At 40.5% G+C, this 21,859-nt stretch overlaps 1 protein-coding gene across 4 annotated transcripts in view; it reads right to left on the bottom strand.

Annotated features, from left to right (window-relative positions):
• Positions 1-21,859, bottom strand: part of TEC (tec protein tyrosine kinase) — a 168,598-nt gene that overhangs the window by 55,659 nt on the left and 91,080 nt on the right. For all 4 annotated transcript variants that reach the window (XM_027544443.1, XM_027544444.1, XM_027544442.1 and 1 more), the window contains 3 exons: positions 5,902-6,006; positions 1,819-1,900; positions 975-1,103 (listed from right to left, as the gene is read on the bottom strand). In XM_027544443.1, the coding sequence (XP_027400244.1) occupies positions 975-1,103; positions 1,819-1,900; positions 5,902-6,006 (316 nt within the window). The remainder of the gene's footprint in view (positions 1-974; positions 1,104-1,818; positions 1,901-5,901; positions 6,007-21,859) is intronic.

A 21,859-nucleotide genomic window follows, 5' to 3' on the forward strand; every position in this document is an offset into this window, starting at 1 on the left:
AGCATATTAAAAAGCAGAGACATTAGTTTGCCAACAAAGGTCCATCTAGTCAAAGCTATGGTTTTTTCATTAGTCATATATGGATGTGCGAGTTGGACCATAAAGAAAGCTGAGCGCCAAAGAATTGATGCTTTTGAACTGTGGTGTTAGAGAAGACTCCTGAGAGTCTCTTGGACTGCAAGGAGATCAAACCAGTCAATCCTAAAGGAAATCAGTCCTGAATATTCATTGGAAGGACCTATGCTGAAGCTAAAGCTCCAATACTTTGGCCACCTGATGTGAAGAACTGACTCACTGGAAAAGATCCTGATGCTGGGAAAGATTGAAGGCAGGAGGAGAAGGGGACAACAGATTAGGGGTTGGTTGGATGGCATCACCAACTGGATGGACATGAGTTTGAGCAAGCTCCAGGAGTTGGTGATAGACAGGGATGCCTGGCATTCTGCAGTCCACGAAGTCGCAAAGAGTCCGACACAACTCAGCAACTGAACTGAACTGTGTGTGTATATATATACACATAATATAAAACAGGAAAAAAGACAAAGTCTAAGGATCTTGTGTATAACATGGCAACTATAGCTGATAGCTTTGTAATGTAAATTGAAGTTTTCTAAGAAAATAGAGCTTAAGTGTTTTCATACATACACACACACAAAGGTAAACATACGAGGTTTTAATCAGCTCAATGAGAAAAACCTTTTCCAATGGAAAAGCATATCCAATCACCTCACTGTAAATTTTAAAGATGTTGCAATTTTGTTAATTATACCTCAGTAAAGCTGGGAGGAAAGGAGAGAAAAAGTGCTGACAGTCCTTCCTTAGGTTCACACTTACCCTTACAAAATAGACCTACCCTGAAAGTTTGAAGGCCATATTTAACCAGCAGCAAAATCAAAAACATGTCACTTTCTCCCTTTACGAATAATATGTACATCCTGAGCACAACATAGTTATAGAATAAAATGAATACTTACTACTTTCAAAAAGATTATATTTTTCACATCCAGGTGCTAGTTTTTCAGTTTGTCTGCAACACTGATAACTTCCATCTGCCCAAAATTTAGGATGATATTTAATCATAATATTATTGTTGTTCTTTATTTCTGTAATTCAAAGATACATTAAACAATCAGTGAAATAAAGCAGAGATGACAGAATGTTTCCTTGAATAACACTGTTGATCACTCTTTCTCAAATTCATTGTTACAGTTTAGACACTAAGTCGTGTCTGACTCTTTTGTGACCCCATGGACTGTTTATTATGAGGAAATCCTCATAACATAAAATCAAACATTCAGAAGATGCATACAGTTCTCTTTTGCCTCCTTTTTTTGGCGAGGCACCCTTGTGCTAACAAGGTGAAACAATCTCTGCTACATTGTGATGGATAAACACAAAAGTCAGCCCATCACCATTTTGTTCTTCAGAGGAAGCAATGAGGATTATGCAGGACAAATTACAAATGAACATTCTTCACGTGCAAGTCAATTCCTCCACATCACATGTTGACTACACAATTTCTTAGAAAATACTAAATCCTGCTATCGTAAAAGCCCAGTGGTTAGTCACCTCCAAATGTATTATATATTAAACGAAAGCTTGTTTTTCTTAAAAAACTATGTATAAGCCACTAGAAGGAAGCAGATTATAAAAAAAGGAAGTTATCGTCAATGTGTGTCACTTACAGGAAAAGAATGACCTTGGAGAATCACTTACTGTAGATTAAAAGATTATAAATATAAGATAGTTCTGTCCTAGTGATAAGAATGTTATATTCTGAAATTATGTACGGATTCATATTTCATGATATGAGCTTACCTTCTTTTAATTTCTTTACCCACCGGTCCCTGCTTTGTGCACTAGGTGCAAAAATGTAAAGTGTGTTAGCATCATGCACAACCTGAAATAAAACAGAAGATGGAGCAGGTGAGAACAGCACTCCTGCCCAGCACAGAGCCCTGGTACCATAGGGACCAATAAAAGACTCGGAAACTCTTTAAGCAAAAGTCAATTGCTTTCAGTTCAAAGAACCTAGATTCCCTTCTTACAAAAGCAAATATATTTCTTCAGGTCTACATCAGGTGGGATTTTGCAAAGGATTGTGCTTTTACAGGACGAAAAAAAATGTACAGAGGCCAGGATGCTTTGCCAATCTTATTATTTCTTGCAACGTAAGGAACTAAAGTTCCTTAAATAAACTTGGTACAACAGGGATTATTCCAATCAAGTATTTTTCTGAATAATATTTAGATGAATGGACTACTCTTTCAGCATCACTCCTACACCTTCCTTTTGCCACTACAAATAACTGCAGTAGGTAGCTTAATTAAGCACGGACTACTCCAACTCTAAACTTCATGCTTTACAGACATCAACTCAATCAATCCTACCATCAAGGCATTAGTATTCCCATTCTGCAGAAGAGGAGACTAAGGCCTATCCAAGACATCAATTCTAAATAGCTCCCGGAGGCACCACTCACACAGAATACACTGCAAATGGTACCCTTTAATTTACCTGCCCATCAGCATGTATCTGGTCATCCAGAAAGCCAGGATCCTGACTCTAAGTTCCAAACTTTTAACCACAGTACCTCTTTTACAGTTACCTCCAGATGAGCAATTAGACAGTCTTATTCCTAATATTTTTAATAGCAATAATAAAATTAAGAATGGGAAGCTAACCCAAGAATTTTGGTCTTCACTTTACCCTTGGTGGTCAGTCACAAGGCAGAAACACCCTGATTGACCGAAAAGAAATATCTGGCTAGAAACCTCTCTTTACTATGTCAACAGCCACTAGATTGAACACAGATAGCTCTTTTATCAATAGATGGTTCTTCCTGACCATATTTAATAGATAATCCTCAGAAATAAAAATCATATTTTTATGGCAAGACAAGAGAAATGTAAACAAAAATTTCTTCTCTGCTCTTCAGCCTCCTCTCTCCCCCACTGTACATTGTATAATTCTGTGATGCAAAATCAAACCTCCCCATGGGCAGAAATACCTGCTCAACCCTAAAGAGCAACATCATCTTCCCAGCAGGAACAATATAGAGCCTTAAAAGATAGCATTCCTTCTTGATCTTGTAAGGGGTCACATGACCCACTACAATGCTGCTCAGATCTGGATTCTGTAAAACTGTCAATAATATGTCACATGATGTCCAGCCCTCTGACTCAAAAACTGATGTATCATTAACTGTGTCCTGACTTGTAGAGGGTGGAACAGTTCTCAGAGCTTTTTGAGATGCTCCTCCCAGGTTATAATCCTCAACTCTGGCTCGAATTAAGTTTTCCATTTTTTTTTCAAATTCTTTTCCCATGTAGATTGTTACATACATTGAGCAGAGTTCCCTATGCTAACAGTAGGTCCCTGTTGGTTAGCCATTTAAAATACAGCAGTATGGGGACCTCCCTGGCCATACAGTGGTTAGGACTTCACCCATGCTCTCACTGCCAAGGGCCCAGGTTCAGTCCCTGGTCAGGGAAATAAAATCTCACAAGCTGCACGGCAAAGCCAAAAAAAAAAAAAAAAAATACATACACACACACACATACACATAGCAGTGTGTACATGCAAATCCCCCAAAAGAATAGATACATGTGTGTGTGTATATATATATATAACTGAATCATTCTGCTGTACACCTGAAACTAACATGACATTGTTAATCAATTATACTTCAATATAAAATAAAAAGTTTTTTAAAATCCCCACTTCTTTCCTAGATCGACTGATTAGTTTTTTGTCAACAATCCCTCCTCATTCATTTGAATCAAATAAATGTGGTCTAATAACAATGGGAACACCATAGAACAGTTCAGTTCAGTCACCCAGTAGTGTCCAACTCTGCAACGCCATGGATCGCAGGACACCAGGCTTCCCTGTTGATTGCCAACTCCTGGAGTTTACTCAAATGCATGTCCATTGAGTCGGTGATGCCATCCAACCATCTCATCCTCTGTTGTCCCCTTCTCCTCCTGTCTTCAATCTTTCCCAGCATCAGGGTCTTTTCCAAGGAGTCAGTTCTTTGCATCAGGTGGACAAAGGATTAGAGTTTCAGCTTCAGCATCAGTCCTTGCAGTGAATATTCAGGACTGAGTTCCTTTAGGATGGACTGGTTGGATCTCCTTTCATAGAACAAATATTGCTATATTCTACTCGGTGATTAATTCATACAACTAGCACTTTGCTGGGACTACATGAGATACAGACACGAATCTAAGAAATACCTTATGACAAGACAGAAAATGAGATGTACTAAAGAGGTAAAGATAAAGCACTAAGAGAAAGGGCTGTATGCTGGGGGTGTATGCTGCCTCATTTGGCCCATGATTTTCATACCTGTGTCAACCTTGAAAAGATATAATGTGAGAGCTGCAAGTTTTATTTAGGGCAAAATGAGGACTGCAGCCCAGGAATCAGCACGTCAGATAGCTCTGAGAAGCTGCTCCAAAGAAGCAAGGGGGATGGTCAATATACATGTGATTTTGCTGAAGGGAGGGTACATGCAATGAAGCACATATTTTGCCAGAAGGTTTCTGCTAGGCTCGTTAAGCAGTCATCATTATGAAGGATTTTAGTGCTTTTCCAGATATGAGGAGATACAAGAATTGTGCTCATAAAATCAGCTCCTGAAAATATCTAACTATCAGAAGACCTGTCTTGCCAGTTTTTCCTAAAACACAGAGTACTTCATTTCCGCCCTATACCCTGAACTTCTTTCAGGGGTTACTGAAGGTCAGCAACTGCAGCAGCATCTTGTAGAGGTAAATGGCAAGTGCCCATGACAAGTGCCAATTTGCAGCTGACACCTCTGATATTGTGATTTATAACAACAAATATATATTTGGTCTCTGTTCTGGTTCCTGGCACAGAGCTCCTAGAAACCCCTTGGAATTTCCTGGGCTGAGAAAAGGGGTATCTTTTATTATGCTAATGAGGTGACAATCCAGGAGAAGGTTGGGGAGGGTGCTGGTTGCCAGTGAAGCCAACCCTGTGATTACAGTATTGGAACTTTCAGTCCCACTTCTCAGAGGTGGAGAGCTCCGAGAAGGGCAGTGGAGCTGTGACTGAGTTCAATCATCAATGGCCAATGATGTAATCAATCGTGCCTAAGAAATGGAGCCCCTAAAAAAACCCAAAAAGGAGAGGGGTCTGAGAGCCATCTAGTTGGTAAACATGAGGAGATGTCCACAGACAAATTACTGAATAAAAACAATTATTTTATACACACACGTATATATACACATACACATATATATAAACATACATATACACAGTGGAATATTATGCAGCTTTAAAAAAGAAAACCTGGTCACTTGCCTCAACATGGATGAACCTCGAGGGCATTACGATAAGTAAACTAAACCAGACACAGAAAGATACACATTGCATGATCACAGATGTGGAATCTTAAACACCCTCATAGAAACAGCAAGAGTGGCTGACAGGGGCAGGCAGGAGGAGCGCTGGGAGATGTTGGTCAAAGGGTACAAAGATGAAGTTATGCAGGATCAATGAGTCTGGAGATCTAACGTACAGCATGGGGATAGCAGTTAACAACACTACATGCTTGACTGCTAAGAAGGTAGATAAGTGCCTCACCACTGAAGGAAAAAAAAAGGGAGAGGAGAAGGAAAGAAAATGGTAACTACGTGAAATGATGGATATGTTAACTGGCTTGATTGTAGCAATCATCTCACAATGTTGAAATATATCAAAACATCAAATCTATACCTTACATATATATGATTCTTATGGGTCAGTTATATTAATACTTCAACAAAGCTGCAAGAAATCAATCAACAGAGCAAGGACAGGAAACTTTAATGTGAAATAGTAAACATGACTAAAAGCCCAGAAATTCACTGTCAGAAAAATACGCCAGCTCACCTGAAATGGATATTTATTTTGACAGGGAATGACACCATCATCGTTCTTCACTATTTCCACACACTTGATTTTTGACACATCAATAAATCCCTTTCTGTACTTTTTCTGTTAAAAAAAAGAGAACCATTTCAATCATAAGTTAAAGGAAAAATGTTATTAATAGCAATATTTGTTTTAAAAATCACTGATTCAAAACATTACAATTTCCTTCATAATTATATAAATCATGCCTCCCTGTATGGCTAAAATTATTCAAAGTACTAACACTATGAGGATTATAATCAAAATAATTAAGCCCTTTAATTTTCAAAGCTGAAATTGCTCTGTCCTTGCCCTCTCCAGAAAGGTCTAGAACTGAGAAGAGACTCCCTTTGATTGCTGTCTTCCTCACAGACACACACCTTAACTTCTAGATGACAGCCAACTCTCATAACCCAAAAAAGAAAGCATCAGAGACAAACCAAGCAAAAGTCCATGCACTCGATCACAGATGCAAACTCCAGCCAGTGACATCTTCCACTCCAGCACACAGAACTCAGGAGGATGTGAGGAGGATGCATGCTCCTGCAAAGCCTCCATTCAGAATCTATGTTTGAATTTTCTTTTCTTTTTTTTCCTTCCCTATTGCCCTCCCTCCCTGCTCACTGCAAATCTCCCTACAGCAAGTAACTAATGACAAACCAGGACTTCTCCCTCTAAAACATTAACATCCGTGAGCATAATGATCTCACGTGTGAGAATTTATCCCAGGGAAAAAAATCCAGAAGAATACAAAGTAGTATGTGCAAAGACAAGTTGGCATAGTGTATTCCTTAAAAATGATTTCAAGCACAATGTAGAAATAAAAAATGTTTACTGAAAAATATTAACTGATACATCCCATATAAAAAGCTGCACAAAGACTAAGATTACTTTAGAAGAGAATGTACGGAGTCATATGACAAAGAACAGAAGAAGAGAAATGAAGATGAACACTGTAGTATCTGGGATGACCCAGGCATGCCCTGGCCCTGGTCATTCAAAACTGCTTCATCTAATACTTTGAAACTACCCCATGGCCACAGCCTTTGGAGTCCCTACCCTGCTCCTTATAAGCAGCTCTGTGTTTCACTACCACCACCCTTAGACCAGACCACCCTACCAGACTATCAGCTCCCATTTTTATCCCATTTTATCCCATTGTTATCTGGCCATCATTTTACCAGGGCATCCATCCTCCTTGTCTCCCTCCCTCCACCCCCATCTCTCTCTCCCTCTCCCCAACCCACCCCCACACAGGAATCCCCATCCCCCACTGACATTTCCGTCAGTCCCCAGTTCTACCCACGCCTTCTGCTCCTGCATGCCTGGCAGCAGCAGGTCACAAAACAATCCTACCTGTCCTCTCATACTTAGCCAGGCCTTCACAGGTCTCATCTGTCTCCAGTGGAGAGAAGCTGGTGGCCTCCGTGGAGACCACCAGTCTCATAAATGCTACAGAGCTACAAACCCTACCCATTCCCCTCGTCCCAGTGGACCATCCCTGTCACTACCTCATGGAGAAGAGAGAAGCCATCCCACAAGCACACCCCTGACTTCTTACTTTTGCAGGCCTAAAACACCCTAAGATTCACCCTTCTTTTTCTTCTCTTTCATCCTGTCTCTATGAGAAGGTTAAAAGGACACAACAGCTAAGGACACAGTAGTTGGCACTTAACAGACCTCATTTCTTTCTATGCTCACCAAATTCTTACTTTACAGATGAGGAAACTGCACCTCACACAGGTTAAACACATCACCCAAGGATCCCAAACTGCTCCTAAAGCTCCCTCAACCTTGGATGCCCCAGCTGCCAACAGGTGACAAAATTAATGGAGCCAAGTCCTCGATGGGGCAACATGGATTCTGAGCATGGACTGAGCTTCCGCCCCAAGAGCCAGAGGAAAGTTCTTTATAGCCATACTCTTCTGAGGCCTTTGCTTCTCCTGCCTACAGACCAGCGGTCCCCCACCTTTTTGGCACCAGGGACCAATTTCATGGAAGACAATTTTTCCAGGGACCATGGCGTGGGGGGATTTTTCAAGCGTGTTACATTCCCTGTGCACTTTATTTCTAACTAATGTTGCCGCCAGCAATTAGACAGCAATGAGCGATCTGACGGCAGGTACCGGTCCCAAGCCTGGAGGTTGGGGACCTCTGCTATAGTCACCTTCAGGCCTCTGCCATCCACACCAAGGACCTTCTTCTGGCCTTCCCTTCCTAAAAGAGAGGTATTACACCTTCAGCCTTCATTTCCTTCCCACCCACGCCTCCTTAACCACGTGCAATCTGCCTGCCTCCCTTCTCACCGCAGCTGCTAAAGTTGTTCTCAAAAACACCGCTCATGACCAAACCCAATGGCCTTCACTCAGCTATCTTCCGCTCAAGCCTTTATGAGGCATTAAGGGGGTGCTGCTGCTCTCTCCTGCAGAGGCTCTGACTTTAGGTCACTCTGGTTTTCTGTCTCTTCCACTCAGTTTCTCACAGAACAATACCTGCTCTGTGCCAGCCACTGTGTTAAGGAACACACGAAGTCCAGAGATAGAAAGTGCATTTCCTGAACATACAATCCAAATATTGTGCCATTTCTGTGAGTTAACAGTTAATAGACACATCTTACAGAAGAAGGAAACAAAAGTTAAGTAACTTGCCCAAGTTTACCTGTGGGAGAGACATACATGGTAACACAGCAATACATAGTAAGTACTGGATATAAAAAAGATGCTAAGAGAACACTGGGGAACCAAGGCTTATATGATTAATTTCAGAAAAGAAATTCTGATAATATGGTAGGAAGGGAATGAAAATCACAGCACATGGGATGAAAAACATATTCCAGAATGACCTCAGCTGCCTCATCTATAAAATGGGAATAATAATAGTACCCACTTCATAGAGATTATTAGATAGTTATGAGATTGAAATGAGTCAGCATTTGCAAAATGCTTTAAAGAGTGATCTGTATGCTATCCGTGAGTGTTTGCTATATAAAATAAATAAACAGGAAAAAAAACTGTGGCTGAAGCCCAGGGTACATGAGGCAGGTGAGCAGGGCCAGCTTGTAAAGAACCTGGTGCACCGTGCCAAGGGGGCTAGTTAGACAAGGCCACCTACCCCATTCCTGGGCTTATGCCAGTTAGTGGGCAGAAGAGACTGCGATCCTATTAATAAGTCACAGAAACCTTGGAAAATATTTCACTGTAGAAACCTTAGAAAATATTAATAGCACAAAGAAAATCAAATGACCTTTAATCTCCCAACCCTGGAGAAAATCCCTGTTGATACATCATAGAGTTTTTTCAGACACTGCTCTGGGGTCATTTATCACCTGCCAGCTCTCTTAGTTCTTGAGCAGCAGGCCATCATCAGTTTCTAAGATGCCCATCTCCACTCACCACCTGCCCCCGGGACTAAAAGCGGCTGACAGATGCCAGTTAATCTATATAGGAAAACTGGGGGTGGGCTGGTTTATGGCCCCCTAAATACACATCCTATGATATATAATCTATTGTACTATACTAACATTTGGGTTTATTAATTCAAATACTTCACTATGAAATTTACAGATAAAGGTTCACACTTAAGTTGGTCATTCATTACTTTACCTATCCTGCTGGCAAACACTGATCAGACACCAAGCACAGCGCTGTGTGCTGCAGTCTCAACATTACGGAAGAGGGTTGAGAGTCCCCTCAAGAGGAGCTCACAATAATACAGTAGGTGGAAGGGGAAGAGGAGAATGACTCACAATCAAATAAAGATGAAGTCATGTGTCATGCTATGCTATGGAATGAGCCGGGAAAAGCCAGGGAAGTTTCAGGGAGGAACTGATATTTTCATTTGGTTTTTAAAAGATAGTACGAGTTTTCTTTTAGAGAAAGTGGAGAAGAGAACTCAGGCGAAAAAAAAAAACAACAAAGCACCGATTCAGGGAACAGAAATTCATTGGGGCTGAAGTTCAAAGTGTTTCAGGGGAAGTCTAGGAAAGGACACAAAAATGATTATTTGAGACCAAATAAGGAATAGGTAACTAATGGTCATTTTGTCCATTGTTTAAATAGGGAAACTAGAGAGACAGATGAAATATGACGTGTGTAAAACAACACACCAACAGAACAGTAGAACTGGGAATTAGATGAAAGAGAATCTGCCCCTAGGAAAGTCTTACAACATACACTGTTTTCCTTTAATTTCTAGAATTAAAATATTTTTTAAAATATCAATAACAACTCTAAATTAAACTAAATTTTTATGATTATATACAAATATCCAGAGCTGGCCCCAGGTTTATGTGCAAAACACCCTCAGGTCCTCCTTTCTACACCCCTCTCCTAAGACTTACTATGCGCAATGAGTTTCCTTCCGATATTGTTCGTGGTTCCTCCCTTTCCCCCTGTATCACAACTTTTATTCCTAATGTGGCTATTCTCAGCTGCCTGCCACAGAAGAAAGTACTGGATGAATCACCCGTGCACTGCAGGGACCTCAGGTCCGGGGCATGAACTTGGAGGCAGGCAGATCCTGAGTCCAGCCACATTCTGCCTTCTCTGGGTTCCTCTGTAGGTATAGGATAATTTCACTAAGGATAAGGGATAATTTCACTGCTCATTTCACTAAGCTCTAAGCAGGAAAAAAGATAAGGCACAAAGGTGCTCGGTACAGTGGCTGGTACAGGGAAGTCACTCTCTAAATGGCAGCATCTACTCTTAATTCATCTTCACAACAACCCTGGGAAGTTGTTAGGAAACTGAGTAGCTGAGAGGTAATGAGTGGCTGAGCTAGAACTGAAACCACATCTTTCAAACTCACAGAAGCTCTTACCTGACTCCTGGTCTCTCAAGCCTGAGTATTTGTGAACACTTATTTTAAGAAAATAAAATTATCTTATGTCAAAACGTAACAATTACTCTGAGCCAGGCACTATGTGCACCTTTAATGGTAACTCAGTGAATCCTCACAGCATTATGAGAGCTGCCACCCCACTTTACCGATGAAGAAATCAAGGCTGACAGCGTATAATTAACTGGGCAGAAGTCACACAACAAACCAGGGCCTTAACTCTAATTCCAACCCTGAATTCTCAAGTGCCAGGTACTCTTTAGTAACTTGATATCACTTAACTGAGCACAAACTAACTCAGTGGAAATTTCTCGTGTTTATAACTCTTAATAGGTATAAGATCAAAGCAAGTTCACCAATTAAATGCAAACAAAACTGGACAGTAAGTAAGATTCAAACCAACAGCTTACTTGAATGTGAGGGCTGGGCTATTTGCTGGAATTCAATCTCTCCCCCCAAACCATGGAATTAAAACTCCATGGACAGAGAAGCCTGGTGGGCTACAGTCCATGGGGTCGCAGAGTCAGACACAACTGAGTGACTGAACACACACACAGCACACCTCAAAAGCACACCTCAAACCAGTTAGTTGCACACACACTGCCACGCTTTGGTTAGGACTCCATCTGGTCCAGTTAAGTTGTTTAGTGTTCAGTCAGCTTCTGTTTTCTCCAAAGGACACAACAATTAAAACAGACCATAAGTACAAACCCAAAGATGGCTGTTGACATGGCATGTTTAATGACAAAGGACCTTCCAGAGAATACAGACAAAAGATATGTTTTATATAATAATAGTGAAGTTCTTAAATCTCACAGTCCTCAGCAGATGGGCAGCATCAAAGCTTACTAGTGACATTCACTATATTCTATCATGACCATTTCTTCACTCAGTCACATTAATTAAAGATTGATTTTAATCTTTAATCTTTAAGATTGATTTTTGGTATCTCTGTACCACCAGGCACAGAGATACCAAAGAACCATGACAGAGATTTTAAAAGCACAGAATTTCTTGCCCTTATGGAATTTACAACTAGCCATTTGCTAAGGTAAGGAAAGGAATAATCAGCTGACACTGAAAGTTCAGAGGGGTCAATACTAAGAGGCCATAGAGTTTTCAATCAGCTCTTGAAAGGAAAGAAATAAAATGATGTATTCTACCAAAAATCTCAAATGAGTAAAAAGGCCTATTTCATACATGAAAGTTGTTTTCCCTTTCCACTCAGAACAGAGCTGAAAGAATGGGCCTCAAGAGCAACAGGACACATAAATCATAAGAAACAAGGAAAACCTCAGGATGGTTATGACCCTGTGCGTGTGGATACTGGGAATAATTCTGATGTAGGCCTTTCTGGTATCAGGAGAAGTAGAATAAATAAAATATAAAGTCATTTTCAACTTGGTAATTCTATGGTGAAATGTCCCCACTTTACTAAGTACTAAATTTCAGTGAAAAACTAGAAGAAAACTAAAACAAAAACTTGGCATCTTAATATTTTTGTCCTCCCTTTTAATCAGCTCATAATAATAACTGACATAAGGGCCTTACAATTTACAAAGTGACTTTAATCAAACAAACAAACAAAAAGAGTACTTTTACATTAAGAAGCCAGTAGTTACATACACAAGCAAGGCTCACTTATGAAGATTATGGTTTCTAACATAACATCCAGAACAAAAACAGGATAACTTATAAGGAATTTGAAGACAAAAAAAAATCATTTCCAAAATCACATAATAATCTTCAAATAATATTGTGCTGATAGAGATGTTTCTATACTTCTGGTACCCTTTTCCTAATACCCTTTTGCAACCCAAAGGCACTTTTTAAAACTTATACCAGTTATGTTTTAGCATATTTGAAAGCAAAACCTACTAACACAAATATCTGCAAGTAAGTCTAAAAGTAATTTACTTAAATTCTTAAAGTTAGTAAAGACTGGAGTGAGTTATGTAGAAATCAACATATATAGATCTCTTACTTTATAAAGTTAATGTGACAGACATCCAAATTCAATGAACTCCAGGATTAATCAATTCAATCCAAAGACTATGAGCCCCAGGGAGCAGAGACGATGCTAGTGATCTCAATGTTTTCCCCTTCTTCCTGGGTGCCCAGCTAGACTGTATTTTCCTATCTCCATGCATTTGGGTAAGACCATGTGCCCAATCTCTGGCCAAAGGAGTGCAAGTGAAAGTAATATCAATGAGTGTTTATTGTATTATACATAAATCTTTCAGTTTTTAGAACTATTAATTGCCACATGCAAACACTAAGATCACAAACAAAAGACTAACAAAGCTCTCTTACTCCCAAACATCTGCTAAAATGTTCTCCCCAGCAGTTTTATTTGTATTAGCTGAAAACTGGAAACAATTTGAATGACCATCAACAGGTGACTGGACAAACAATGAAATAGTTTACAGCAATAAAAAGAAATGCAACATTGATACAATAGAATGGATGTATTTCAAAATAATATGCCAGGTGAAAGAAGCTAGCTTTTTAAAGAGTAAATGCTATACGAGTTTATTTCAAAATGCCCATATATTCAAACTAATCTATAGTGCCAAAAATCAGATAAGTGATTACCTAGGGACAGTGAGATAGAAAGAGGGGGTATGAATTACAAAAAGAGCATGAGGAAAATTTGAGGGGTAATGGATATGTTCATTATTGTATTGTAGTAATGGCTTCGCAGGTATATACATATGTCAAGACTCCTCAAATAATACATGTAGTTTGAAAGTGAAAGTCACTCAGTCACGTCCAACTCTTTGCGACTCCATGGACTATACGGTCCGTGGAATTCTCCAGGCCAGAATACTGGAGTGGATAGCCATTCCTTTCTCCAGGGGATCTTTCTCAACCCAGGCATCGAACCCAGGTCTCCCCCATTGCAGGCAGATTCTTTACCAGCTGAGCCACCCAAGAACACTGGAGCAGGTAGCCTATCATGCAGTTTACTATATATCAGTTATAACATACAGTTTACTATATATCAATTATAATCTCAACAAAGCTGAAAAAAAAAAAAAATATGGCCCCTGCATTCAGAGACCTTGAAATCTGGGAACATTTAGAAACTAAGAAATTCCTTGCTAATAATTTACTGTTCTAAATCATAGACTTCAAATAGCTCATGCAGCTCAATAACAAACAACCCTGGGACTTCCCTTGAAAGTCCAGCACTTCAGACTTTACCTTCCAGTGCAGAGGATGTGGGATGGACCCCCAGTCGGGGAGCTAATATCCCACATGCCTTGAGGTAAAAAAACCAAAACAATGGAAGCTATATTAACAAATTCAATAAAGACTTTAAACATTGTTCACAGAAAAACAAACCCTTAAAAAAAAACACCCAATCAAAAAATGGGTGGAATATCTAAATAGACATTCCTCCAAGGAAGACATACAGATAGCCAAAAAAGTACATGAAAAGATGCTCAATGCAAATCAAAACTACAATGAGATATCACCTCACATGGTCATAAAATAATCTACAAATAATAAATGCTAGAGAGGGTGTAGAGAAAAGGGAACCCTCCTACACTGTTGGTGGGCATGTATATTGGCACAGCCACTATGGAGAACAGTTTGGAGGTTCTTTTAAAAACTAAACACAGAGTTAGCACAGGAGCCAGTAATCCCTCTCTTGGCATCTACTCAAAGGAAACCATAATTTGAAAAGATGCATGCATCCCAACGTTAATTGCAGCATAATTTACAGTGGCTCAGAAGGTCAAGAATTCACCTGCAATGCAGGAGATCCAGGTTCAATCCCTGAGTCAGGAAGATCCCCTGGAGAAGAGAATGGCTTCCCACTCCAACATTCTTGCCTGGACAATTCCATGGACAGAGGAGCCTGGTAAGCTACAGTCCATCGGGTCACAAAGAATCAGACACGACTGAGCAACTAATACTTTCACTTTTTTTTTTCACTTTCACAGGACATGAAAGCAGTCTAAATGCTCATCAACAGAGGAATGCATAAAGAAGATATGGTACATATATGCAATAGAATATTGCATGCCCAGTCATTCAGTTGTGTCCAACTCTTCAAGATCCCATGGACTGTAGCCTGCAGGCTCCTATGTCATAAGATTTTGCAGGCAAGAATACTAGAGTGAGTTGCCATTTCCTCCTCCAGAGGCTTTTCCTGACCCAGGGATCAAACCCACATCTACTGCATTGCCTGCACTGGCAGGCAGATTCTTTACCGCTTGGGCTTCCACGGTGGCTCAGACAGTAAAGATTCTGCCTGTAATCTGGGAGACCCAGATTCAATCCCTAGGTAGGGAAGATCCCCTGAAGAATGGAATGACAAGCTACTCCAGTATTCTTGCCTGGAAAATTCCATGGACAGAGGAGTCTGGAGAGGCTAGTTAATGGGGTTGCAAAGAGTCAAACACGACTGAGCAACTAACACTTAAGCCACTTATTCTTAGTCTTCTTTACCACTTGAGCCACCTAGGAAGCCTACAATGAATATTATCAGATCAGATTAGTTGCTCAGTCGTGTCCGACTGTTTGCAACCCCATGAATTGCAGCACGCCAGGCCTCCCTGTCCATCACCAACTCCGAGAGTTCACCCAGACTTACGTCCATCGAGTCAGTGATGCCATCCAGCCGTCTCATCCTCTGTCGTCCCCTTCTCCTCCTGCCCCCAATCCCTCCCAGCATCAGAGTCTTTTCCAATCAGTCAACTCTTCACATGAGGTGGCCAAAGTACTGGAGTTTCAGCTTTACCATCAGTCCTTCCAAAGAAATCCCAGGGCTGATCTCCTTCAGAATGGACTGGTTGGATCTCCTTGCAGTCCAAGGGACTCCCAAGAGTCTTCTCCAACACCACAGTTCAAAAGCATCAATTCTTCGACGCTCAGCTTTCTTCACAGTCCAACTCTCACATCCATACGTGACCACAGGAAAAACCATAGCCTTGACTAGACGAACCTTTGTTGGCCAAGTAATGTCTCTTCTTTTGAATATGCTATCTAGGTTGGTCATAACTTTCCTTCCAAGGAGTAAGCGTCTGTTAATTTCATGGCTGCAGTCACCATCTGTAGTGATTTTGGAGCCCCCAAAAATAAAGTCTGACACTGTTTCCACTGTTTCCCCATCTATTTCCCATGAAGTGATGGGACCAGATGCCATGATCTTCGTTTTCTGAATATTGAGCTTTAAGTCAACTTTTTCACTCTCCACTTTCACTTTCATCAAGAGGCTTTTTAGTTCCTCTTCACTTTCTGCCATAAGGGTGGTATCATCTGCATATCTGAGGTTACTGATATTTCTCCTGGCAATCTTGATTCTAGTTTGTGTTTCTTCCAGCCCAGCGTTTCTCATGATGTACTCTGCATGTAAGTTAAATAAACAGGGTGACAGGATACAGCCTTGACGTACTCCTTTTCCTATTTGGAACCAGTCTGTTGTTCCATGTCCAGTTCTAACTGTTGCTTCCTGATCTGCATACAAATTTCTCAAGAGGCAGATCAGGTGGTCTGGTATTCCCATCTCTTTCAAAATTTTCCACAGTTTATTGTGATCCACACAGTCAAAGGCTTTGGCATAGTCAATAAAGCAGAAATAGATGTTTTTCTGGAACTCTCTTGCTTTTTCCATGATCCAGCGGATGTTGGCAATTTGATCTCTGGTTCCTCTGCCTTGTCTAAAACCAGCTTGAACATCAGGAAGTTCACGGTTCATGTATTGCTGAAGCCTGGCTTAGAGAATTTTGAGCATTACTTTACTAGCGTGTGAGATGAGTGCAATTGTGTGGTAGTTTGAGCATTCTTTGGCATTGCCTTTCTTTGGGATTGGAATGAAAACTGACCTTTTCCAGTCCTGTGGCCACTGCTGAGTTTTCTAAATTTGCTGGCATATTGAGTGCAGCACTTTCACAGCATCATCTTTTAGGATTTGGAATAGCTCAACTGGAATTCCATCACCTCCACTAGCTTTGTTCATAGTGATGCTTTCTAAGGCCCACTTCACATTCCAGGATGTCTGGCTCTAGGTCAGTGATCACACCATCGTGATTATCTGGGTCATGAAGATCTTTTTTGTACAGTTCTTCTGTGTACTCTTGCCATCTCTTCTTAATATCTTCTGCTTCTGTTAGGTCCATACCATTTCTGTCCTTTATCGAGCCCATCTTTGCATGAAATGTTCCTTTGGTATCTCTGATTTTCTTGAAGAGATCTCTAGTCTTTCCCGTTCTGTTGTTTTCCTCTATTTCTTTGCATTGATCACTGAAGAAGGCTTTCTTATCTCTTCTTGCTATTCTTTGGAACTCTGCATTCAGATGTTTATATCTTTCCCTTTCTCCTTTGCTTTTCACTTCTCTTCTTTTCACAGCTATTTGTAAGGCCTCCCCAGACAGCCATTTTGCTTTTTTGCATTTCTTTTCCATAGGGATGGTCTTGATCCCTATCTCCTGTACAATGTCACAAACCTCATTCCATAGTTCATCAGGCACTCTATCTTTGCCTTGGAAACAAACAGAGAACAATGAATATTACTCTGCTATAAAAAAAAGAACAAAATAATGCCATTTGCAGAAACATAAATGAACTCAGAGATTGTCATACTGAGTGAAGTTAAGTCAGACAGAGAAGGACAAATATGGTATACTGTTTACACATAGAATTGAAAAAAAATGGTACAAATGAACTTATTTATAGAACAGAAAAAGAGTTACAGATATAGAAAACAATCTTATGGTTACCAAGAGGTAAAGGCAGGAGGGATAAATTGGAGATTGGGACTGACATGTATGCCCTACTATATATACAATGGATAACTAATAAGGACCTAATGTATAGCACAGGGAACTCTACTCAATACTCTATAATGACCTATATAAAAAAGTTTTAGATAAATCAAAGACTTAGAAAACTTAACAACAAAGAAAAAAATTGTTATAAAAATGAAGTAGGCAATTAATAGGCTCTCAATTAAATGAAGGCTCTGCCTTAGTATTTGTTTTGATTTAGAAACAACTCATCCACCCACCTGATTCATCCAGTGCTAAATTTTTTCTGGTTAAGAAATAAAATTAATTTAATACCTTCCCCTAATGCTGGTTCCCAGCCCTACGCTCCTCTTTCTCCCTTTCTCACCCACTTCTTCGAGACAGGCAGGATAAAGGTCACCAACTGGGAAAGACACACCCACCTTCTCCGCAGCACCTGACATGTGGCAGGTGCCTGATGACTTGTGCATGAATGAATGAATGAATGAATGCTTCCCAGGTGGCACAGTAGTAAAGAACCCACCTGCCACTGCAGGAGATACAAGAGACTTGGGTTCGATCCCTGGGTCAGGGAGATCCCCTGGAGAAGGAAATGACAACCCACTCCAGTATTCTTGCCTGGAGAATTCTATGGAAGGAGGAGCCTGGCAGGCTACAGTCCACAGGGTCACAGAATGAACATGGACATGAATGAATGAAAACATGAATGAACAGAAGCGGATTCAGCTAAGCAGGGAGGAGGCCTTCCTTGGATCTGATTTCACAATATCCTGTCACAGCCATCACTTTTTTTTTCTAATTAGAGGATAAGTGCTTTACAATGTTGTGTTAATTTCTGCAACAATAATGTGAATAAGCTAAATGTATACAGATATCACCTCCCTCTTGAATCTCCCTCCCACACTCACACCATCCCACCCCTCTAGGTCATCACAGAGCACCAAGCTGAGGTCCCTGTGCTATACAGCAGCTTCCCACTAGCTATCTGTTTGACTATGCTATTTTAGAGCAGGGTTTCAGCTAGTGGGTTGGGAAGATCCCCTGGAGAAGGGAAAGGCTACCCACTCCAGTATTCTGGCCTAGAGAATTCCATGGGCTGTATAGTCCATGGTGTCGCAAAGAGTTAGACATGACTGAGCAACTTTCACTTTCATTTCAGCTAGCTTTATTTCTGCCATTGCTGTGTCAGACATACACCACCCCAGATGGGCACAGGCACACCACAAATTTCCAGGACCTAAAAGGCCCTTTTTCTGCCCTCCTGTTCAGTCAAAGCGCATTGCTAAATGTGCGACTACAAATGAACACAGTAACTGTCACATTACAGTTCTCAGAAATACAGCTCTGTCAAGGGACCCCTCCTCAACCACAGAGAAGGTAATCACTGGATAAGCCACTGCAAATCTTTTTTGTTTGTATGTTTAAGTAGTAAAAGAGAAGGAAGGGGATAAAAGAAAGAAAATCCTTTAACCTAGGTTTCAGTTTTCAAGTTTCTACAATTAACAGTGACAAGCAGAACCTTGCTTCTGTCCTAGGGGTTCCGTGCACACCCGCACGTATATGACTGCATGTATGTTTGCTCACACGTGTTCTGAGGCTCTCCAGTAAACACTTCATGTGTTCAGGTTTTTTTTTTAATGACATTTTATATCTTTTTGAAAGTATAAATAACTAGAATCACAACAACATGATTTCTAATCAAGAGGAACTTAGGAGAGAGAAGCTTTATGAGTTTCTGGTGGGTGAAAATTACAGACAGCAAATGGGGCAAAATTGAAAATGCAGTTTCCGGGATAAGTGGTGGGTGGCAGGGCAATGAGTAATGGCAACACACACAGCAAACTCTGTGGCTTTTGCATGTGGCATGAACCTACTTCTGCAGCACAATTAGGGGTATGATTTCCACCCCTACTCCCAGTATCCCCATCGTGGCCAAATGGATTGATGAAGTGATCGTTCAGAGAAAGGATAGCCCCAGGGGTGGGAAACCCCTGTGGTAACTGCCCCCAGCCTCATCCTGGAGGCTGACCTATGACATGCAGGCAGGACTGGGTTTCTGAGCAAGGGGAATATGTTAGGAGGCTCACAACCTCTTGGGAACTTTATCTCCGCACTGCCCACGCCAGACCTCCAGGTCCTCCACTAAAAAAAAAAAAAAAACAAACTTTCTCTCTGCTTATCTGATGTGAGTGGACCACAAAAGTGCTTGCAGAGAAGTATGATTTGGAGATAAGATTTTTTTTAAATAAACCTAGCTGTGCTAGGATCCTGTAAAACAGTGCATGAACTTGGTCTTTAAATAAGTTTCTACTGAACCATATATGACATTTCTCTAGTTTGCTCCAGTGTTAACAGGACCATCCTGTAGTCTGTTCACTAAAATACCTTTAAAATATTCAACTACATATAACGTAGCTTCCCTAGATAGCTTGCTGCCCCCAAGAAAGCAATATCCTTGCTTTTTTCCAGTAAAGATAATCAGTCATGCTAGGGAAAGTTCCTTCTTTTGCTTCTCGGGGGCCTAAGAGATAGGGGTGAAGGGAAGGCGAGTGAGGAGGTGGACGTGGGGAGAAGGAATCATGTGGGACAACACCAGCAAGAGAGAGAAACTGTGTGTCTTATATCGAGATCTCTCGTAAGAAAAGATGAACTGTCTGTCAATTCTCCCCACAGTAAGATATTCAAAGAGAAATACCCAAAATTGCCTAGTTCCACGGATTTGTGGAGGCCTAATGGGTGATGCACAGGGAGGCCTGGCGTGCTGCGATTCATGGGGTCGCAAAGAGTCGGACACGACTGAGTGACGGAACTGAACTGAACTGAATGGGTGCTAACCACTGCTTTTACTATGGTTTCTATAGGAATATTCACTTTGTATTGCAATTAATTTACAGAAAATGTTGGTAGCACAGTTTCTTAATTGTGAACATTCTACAGATAAAACGATTTTTGAAACAATTTCTTCCACTAACTGGGCCTGCTTCATGCCATCAAGGAAGTTGTGTTGATATGTTTTGAGATGTGTGATAGTATTAAGGTTCTAACTAAGACGCAGACTTTGTTAAAAAAAAAAAAAAATACGATACAAATGAACTTACATACAAAACAAACAGACTCACAGACAGAAAGCAAACTTACGGTTACCAAAGGGGAAAGGCATGGGGAGAGAGAAACTAGAAATTTGGAACTAACATATACACACTACTATATATAAAATAATCAACAAGGACCTACTGTACAGCACAGGGAACTATGCTCAATATTTGTAATAAGGGAAAAGAATCTGAAAAAGAGTATATATATATATATGTGTGTCTAGCTTTGCTGTATTCCTGAAACTAACACAGCACTGCAAACCAAATGTACTTTCATAAAAACACAACAGCAAAAAGATGGGTCCTCTGTGTCTTTTGGGGATGAATACTGAAGCATCTGTAGAAGAAACTATGTGATTTCTATGAGATACTGAGAGTGGGAAGGATGTGCCACAAGACAACTGAAGTGGGCATGGGGAGTATGACTTGGGGTTATTTAGCCAGGTGCTGGATACATACGAGTCAGTGCACTGTTCTGTCCACACTTGAGTATGTTTGAAAAGTCTAAAAAAATATTTCTTCCCATCACATTTTTAAAAATCCTGATTAAAGCAGTTGTTGAATATACTTACAAAAATTCTTTGTGAAAACACAGAAAGTCTGCATTATAAACAGGTAAAAAAGTAGATATGAACAAATTGCTTAAGTGCTGCTAATAAAGATTTAGCTATCCTTGTTGGTACTGTGAACAATGGATTCAAGAGAGGAACCAACACAATTCCTGATGTTCACACAGTGCTCTTAGAGGTCTCATTTACTCAACTCTTTGCATCCATCAATCTCTAAGTGCTTCAAGTCTAATTATAAAACTACTGATCTTACTGAAAAAATGAGCTACTTAGCATCTGCACTGTATAATTAGGTACATGGGGGCACTGACATTAAACCAATTGGCCAAGAGCAAATGAAGACAGAGTTCTAGACTGCGCTACTCTACTCTTTATTGGTTATCACAGCTGGGGGCCATCCTTAAACTGTTCATCCTCTCTTACTCTGCTATTGCTAATACAATTAACTCTCAAATAATCTAATAAAAATTAACCCATGTTGCAGAATATATGGCCATTCCGAGAGATGCTCTCCAATGCCAAATACATGACCCCCACAGCCCAAGAGCCAGGCTATACTCACTGTGGGCCCACCAGCACCTGGGAGGGGGCATTATCTGTTTGATTTTCTCTTCTAAAGGGATATAAGGGTAACCCTTTAGCTCCCTTCCGAGCACAGAGGGACCATTTCACACCACCT

This window comes from Bos indicus x Bos taurus, chromosome 6, assembly GCF_003369695.1.
Source record: "Bos indicus x Bos taurus breed Angus x Brahman F1 hybrid chromosome 6, Bos_hybrid_MaternalHap_v2.0, whole genome shotgun sequence".
Classification (NCBI taxonomy): Eukaryota; Metazoa; Chordata; class Mammalia; order Artiodactyla; family Bovidae; genus Bos; species Bos indicus x Bos taurus.